Source organism: Tupaia chinensis, unplaced genomic scaffold (assembly GCF_000334495.1).
Source record: "Tupaia chinensis unplaced genomic scaffold, TupChi_1.0 Scaffold144016_1, whole genome shotgun sequence".
NCBI lineage: Eukaryota > Metazoa > Chordata > Mammalia > Scandentia > Tupaiidae > Tupaia > Tupaia belangeri.
In genome coordinates, this window is record NW_006203868.1 from 1,515,737 (window position 1) to 1,521,736 (window position 6,000).

Sequence of the window (6,000 nt, forward strand, 5' to 3'; positions counted from 1 at the left end):
ATACAGCGTTTGTCCTTTGTGACTGGATTATTGCACTTAGCATAGCATCCTCGAGGTTTGTCTGTGGGACTGGTGTGTCAGAATTTGCTTCCTTTGAAAAGTTGAATAATACTCTATCATTTGTATGCGCTCCATTTTCCTTACCCATCCATTCATTCATCAGTGGATACTGGGGTTATTTCTCTTTCATTTTGTTTATTTATTTTTCTTTTTTCTTAATAAGTACCCTTAAAGACAGTTTAAAAAAGAAGTAGAAATAAGAAATCTCCATTTTCCCCTGGAAGATCTGGCTTCCCTGCACCTTCTTTTGAGCCGTAAGCTGGTGTGGCCACCTGCAACACCTTAAGCAGGGGTACTGTCCACATCACACACTGCATGAAGAACACAGAAGAGATCAAGTACCTTTATTTAAGAAAAAAGAAAGAAAGAAAGAAAGAAAACGTTTCTTCTTGCTGGACTCCCAACACCCCTAGCTGAGAATCTGCCTAGCCTTGGTTACCCCAACTTTCGGTGACTCAAGTCCTTTGAGTTTTTCAGCGGAGACTCCCTTGGCTTAGTTCAGGAGGCCATCTAGGGCACTGGTGGCCAGGCTTCTGTGGATGTGCCAGCGCCCCTGGGCAGAACAGAACCACACCAGCAGGGCTGTATGCATACCGTGGGAAGCAGGGCAATGTGGGCCGGCGGATGCAGGCTGCCATCTCTCTGGAAACTCCTTACTCTTGTTCTTGCCTTGCCCGCAGGTATTTGTGAACTTTGCCAAACAGCAGACGGAATCTCACGACATCCCCTTGCACCCTCGAGCTGCCGGAGCCAACAGATAGGCCAAGGTATCAAGGCTACTCTTTCACAGTCCACTGCTTGAGACAGATCCAAAGCCCAGGGCCCCGCTGGTCCACTGGGCCTGGGGTACCAAGGCCTCAGATATGTCTTGCAGAGAGCCCTACCCATAGCACTCTCCACCACATCTCCACCATGCCCTTGCCAGGGCCTTGCCCCAGCTTCGCCATCTCTCTGCTGCTCCCAGTGGTTCTGTGCTGGAGGGCTTTCCGGTCAGCAGCTGTGTGACTTCCTGTTATATCGAAGACCCCAACTGGATGGCACAGGAGAGCGTGTTTGAAAAGCACTTAACCATATTTTTTCTTACAGCAGAAAACAAACAAATAAAAAATTTGGGTTTTAGAAATAAGCAGGGAGGTAGGAGAGGATGTTTGGTTTTGGGGATCTTGTCATCTATGTCTGATCATATTTATATTTCAAAGGAAGAGAAGTCACTGGCACATGGTTTCAGTGCTGGACAGATTGGTCAGATCGAGGGTTCTTGTCTGCTGTAGAACTCTGTTCTTTTCAAAATATCTAGATATTAATGGGGCCAGCAGTTGGGGTAATGGTTATGTCGCTGGACTCCCATGTATTCAACTGCAGTTTGAGTCCTGGACCCAGTGTCTTAAACTCACACCAGGCACGTGTTCGTACATGCCCAAGAATGGAGGAGAAGAGATTGCAGTGTGGTCATCCCCCCGGGGGGTGATTTCTCGCTTTCTGTCTCTCTGTCTCTCTCTGTCTTTCTGGCGAGCACATGCACCCTATAGCAAAAAACTCTCAAAAAAATAGACAGATAGATAGATATTGGAGACAAGCAATAGAGCATTATATCCTGTGACATCTCTCAGCATAGGTGCTTACAGGCACAGTGCCCGGAAGAGGACCCATCTCATCCCAGTTTTTTGGAAAGAAAGAGTAAACTAGAGAAAGTATTAGAGGAGGCACCAGCATCGAGGGGACTGGGATCTTAAAGGGCTGAATTAACTCAGCCACTATCTCCTGATGTACCTGAAGAATAAATCAAATTAGAGCATTTTTCCAATAAACAAATGGATGCAGAACCTTATTTTCCTTAAAGGTCTCTCCCTCCCAATCAGTTTCCTGATTGCAAGAAAGAACAAATACAGATATGCCTGAAACAACCCTTTCCAAGGCAGTGCTTGTGATAAAATTTTCCTCTTTCTCTTTTCTTTTTAGAGAAATTTTTGCTGTAGAGCGTGAGTGCTCACCAGGAAGACAGAGACAGAGAGACAGAAAGTGAGAAATCACCTCCCAGTGAGGATGACCATGCAGCACACAATCCCTTCTCCGCCATTCTCCTCTCGGGATTTTGAGCGCACACGCACATGCTCCCGGTGTGAGTTTCAACCCACTGGGTATAGGACTCGAATCATGGTCAAACGTTGGAGTCCAGGGATAGACTCCCAATACGCCATCTGCTGGTCCCTCCCCTTTCTCTTGACCAGTAGAGACCTAATGGCTTTTTGTCTCCTCACTCCAAAGCCCAGAGGGACCAGAAAGGCCTAAGCAGAGGCACCTGTCCGGGAAAGGTTAGCACGGCTGGGATTTTCCAGCCACTGTTTCTCCTTTAGAGATCTGGTAGCTGCTGTTGACGTCAGTTAAAAATTCTTCCTTTAAAGCCACATGGAGGCATTACAATTTCCTACTGGGTGCTGATTCCTTTTATAAGTCAGAACACATAATTGAGTAGAAAGTGTTGGTAGAGCTACTGATGGTCTCCCCACACCCACCTGCACATTCCCCCCAAAAGGTTAATACCTGATCACTCTGGGCCAGGCCAGGGGCAAGACTCTTCTGTGATCTGCAGCACTTAATCCCAGACGTTCAACCCCTTACTGGATGTGACCTTTTTTTCCTATTTGCTTGCCACATTTTAGTATACGAATATTAGAAAACTACCACACATTTATTAAATTGGTATATTTTATATGTAATTTAATAAACATGTAGTTTATAACCTAACGGACTTTATAACACACTGTCTTTACAAAGGGTTGTAAAATAAAAAAAAAATTTCCAGTAACATTGTATTTAAATAAGCATATCATAAAACAAATAGTAACTACATTATTCATTACCTTGTACCACTTTAAAATAATTTTCCTTAAAATGTCCTACAAAGAAGAGGTAATTTCTCTCAAGAAATTCTATGGCATATTCACAACTTGCTCCTGAACAAATATGTAAGTGGCACTTCAGAAAGTTCAGCAGGTTTAGGACCAGCAGATGGCAAAATGGTTACGTCGCTGGACTCCCATGTAGTTTACCATAGTTCAAATCCCAGACTCGGCCACTTGAAACTCACGCCAGGTGCATGTGCATGCATTCGTGAGATTCTGAGAGGAGAATGGAGGAGAAGGGATTGCAGTGTGACCATCACTCCAGGGAGTGATTTCTTGCTTTCTGTCTCTCTGTCTTTCTGGTGAGTACATATGCCCTATAGCAAAAATCTCTCTTAAAAAAAAAAGAAGAAAGTTTGGCAGACTGAGTTTTCCAGCCCCAGGCTGTACACAAGGACCACACGGATATTCATTATCTAGAGATGAGTGTGTCTGATTATCAAAAAACATTATTAAATTCTTAAAGGACTTAGTCCTAGAAAATATCTTTTGGTATGAGGTTTTATGGAATCTCATAATCCATTATATTAAAACAGTTTTGGGTCAAGGCGTTGATAAATGAATAGGCAACAGACGGGTCAATTTAGGAACATCCTAACTGGTTAATAATTAAGTGGCCATCACATGTGCTTTTTAACATCAGGAAAAATGCAGATCAATGTCTGATACTTATATATTGTTAAAGAGGTTCCACATGTACTTTTTATCCTTTTCATTAGTTTCAGAAGTACCTTTTTCCTTGATTGGGTTCCTTATACCACTTCAAAGTATGTTCTTAGTCCTAAACACTACAATGTATTAATCATGTTCCTAAGAGAATGTGTGGTTTTAAAGCAGATAATTGGGTAAACCACATGTTGTCTGGACCAGACAGGCCTCTGTCCAATCCCCTCCTTGCCCATACTCTCCCACCCACACAACTGGGTATTGGTGCAAGAATTCCACCTGTACCCTATAGACAGAGACGTGTCTCTTCAGTAAGGAAGGTCACCTTGGAGTCCACTTCTCCAGGAGCATGGAGTTAGGGCCTGGGCTTTCATCTGGAGCCTGCTCTCTGCATCTCTCTCTTCTCCTAGCCCCTGTCAAATAGTTGTGCTTCCCAGGAGCCAGCTCTGTAGGAGTGGTCAAAGGGAATTCTGCACATCGAGGACGGTCTAAATGATGACTTCTTGGCTTTGAAGATAGTGAGGGTGTGGCGATTTTCTTGGGTCATGCAAACACAAACCAAAAGATTATAAGAGCTTTTGGAAACAGCACGAGGGTATAGCTTCCATCTAAGATTAAGCGAGAAACCAGTCTTACAGCGCTGCGGTGAAGTGCTGTGCAGATGAAGTCAGATCTCACATGGCTGACCAGGGGTCAAGTTTCCGCCCAGTGAGCATATGCATGTCCAGGATCCTGATGTGAAGGAAATCAGAGGAAACAAGATTGCGGCACCAGGCTTTGTTGGGGGGAGGGTTCTCTCTCTCTCTCTCTCTCTCTCTCTCTCTCATGCATGTGTGCGTGCGTATCCACATGTCCTCTGACATTAAAAGAGAGAGGGAGAGGGGTACAAGCATGGACACAGGGCTGTAAGTTTTAGTAACAACGTCCGGAACTTAGAACCAGAAGGACTGATAGATTATCTGTCTTACCATTTTATAGGTAAGAAAACAAACATGGCCCATAACCTCGATAATAAGACAGAATCAAGACAGAATCCCAGGGTCCTTGCCTGAACTTCCTTGATAACGGTTTAACTTCTTAAATCTGAAGGCAGTCACACCATCTCTTCAGAGAAGCAGGATGATGAGAGCCCATCTGGTCTCCTTCCACAGGTCCGCACCATCCACACTGCCGGTTCCCTACAGAGGAAAGGAACTCTGGGTAGCTGGAGGTGCAGGAGCCTTTGCCTACAAAGTCTTCCGAACCAACCATCCAGTGTCCATGTCCCACTGCAGCAGATAACAAACTTGAGGATCACACAGCAAACTCAAAAGGAGACTCTTTCAGAAGGAAATCAAAACCAGCTCACTCCTGGAATACCTGGTGGTGAAAACAGCGCAGTGAAATGAACCCGCAGCCAAACAGATGCAAACCCTCCTCTAGACCACAGGAGTAGAAATCCCAGTCCATCCTGCTAGCAGCACTGGCTTTGGATCACTCTCATTTCAAGCGTATCTGCTTTTCCGTGTGTGTGTGTGTGTGTGTGTGTGTGTGTGTGTGTGTGTGCCTGTGTGTGAAAGAGAGATTTTGAAAGAGAAATAAAATGCAAATACACTCATCACAACTATCCTAATCCGCTGATTGCCCAGGTGTGCACCACAGTTTGCGACATGCTTTATGAGTGTGGACAGCTCCCTGTCCTCGCCGTCAGCTTCTCTGAGAGTTACTGCCACAGGAATGCTAGTTGTGACAAGATTCCACAACACTGGAGCAGAAGCAAATGGATGAGTCTGAATGTTCCATGTCGAGTCTTCACAGGTCGAAGCAAACACGCACCTGGCAGTGCATCGAAGCATTATCCACTGTCAGCTGGGTATTAGCTGAATCTATGCTTCATGTTTGCCCAGATCACTTGAGGCTTCCCTCATAGGTCAGTTAGCACAGGAGACAAAGAGGCTTGGGCAGGTGAGAGTGGATTTGAGACCCAACATGTCTTTGTCACCATGCAAAGAAGCCAAGACCTCATTCGTAAAATGCTGTGTCACTTCCAAAGTGCTGAGGTGTGCGTCTTCTGCAGTGGTTTTAGAAGGGAATGGCTCACAGGGCATCTAGTTGCCCATCGAGAATCAGAAAATAAGAGTCTCAGGGGCTGGCCCCATAGCTCATTTTAAGCACAATACATAGGGAGCTGGATCCGATATGGTCGGCTGTGGGACAAGTCCTGGCCCTGGCAGCTTGAAAAAGAAACTGGCTCTGGGCACATGCCTGACCCAGCTCCTGACAGAATGGAGAAATGGAGGAGAAAGCATAGTGGTGTGACCACGCCCTCACTAACAAGCGCCTTCTCTTGCTTCCTCTCTCTTTCTCTGTAGACGTTCTCTCTGGCAAGTAC

The 6,000-nt window shown here is 45.3% G+C and overlaps 1 protein-coding gene across 8 annotated transcripts in view; it reads left to right on the forward strand.

Moving 5' to 3' along the window:
• The window catches only part of ABCA4 (ATP binding cassette subfamily A member 4), a 79,102-nt gene extending 73,828 nt beyond the window's left edge, over nt 1–5,274 (forward strand). For 5 of the 8 annotated variants that reach the window (XM_014583040.2, XM_027767204.1, XM_014583045.2 and 2 more), the window contains 2 exons: nt 741–827; nt 4,781–5,274. In XM_014583040.2, coding sequence (XP_014438526.1) covers nt 741–821 — 81 coding nt within the window. In that variant the 3' untranslated portion in view covers nt 822–827; nt 4,781–5,274. Of the gene's footprint in view, nt 1–740; nt 828–2,019; nt 2,054–4,718 lie in introns of those variants that run through there. The other 3 variants (XM_014583042.2, XM_014583041.2, XM_014583051.2) reach the window with 3 other exon arrangements.
• Nucleotides 5,275–6,000: the final 726 nt, after the last annotated feature.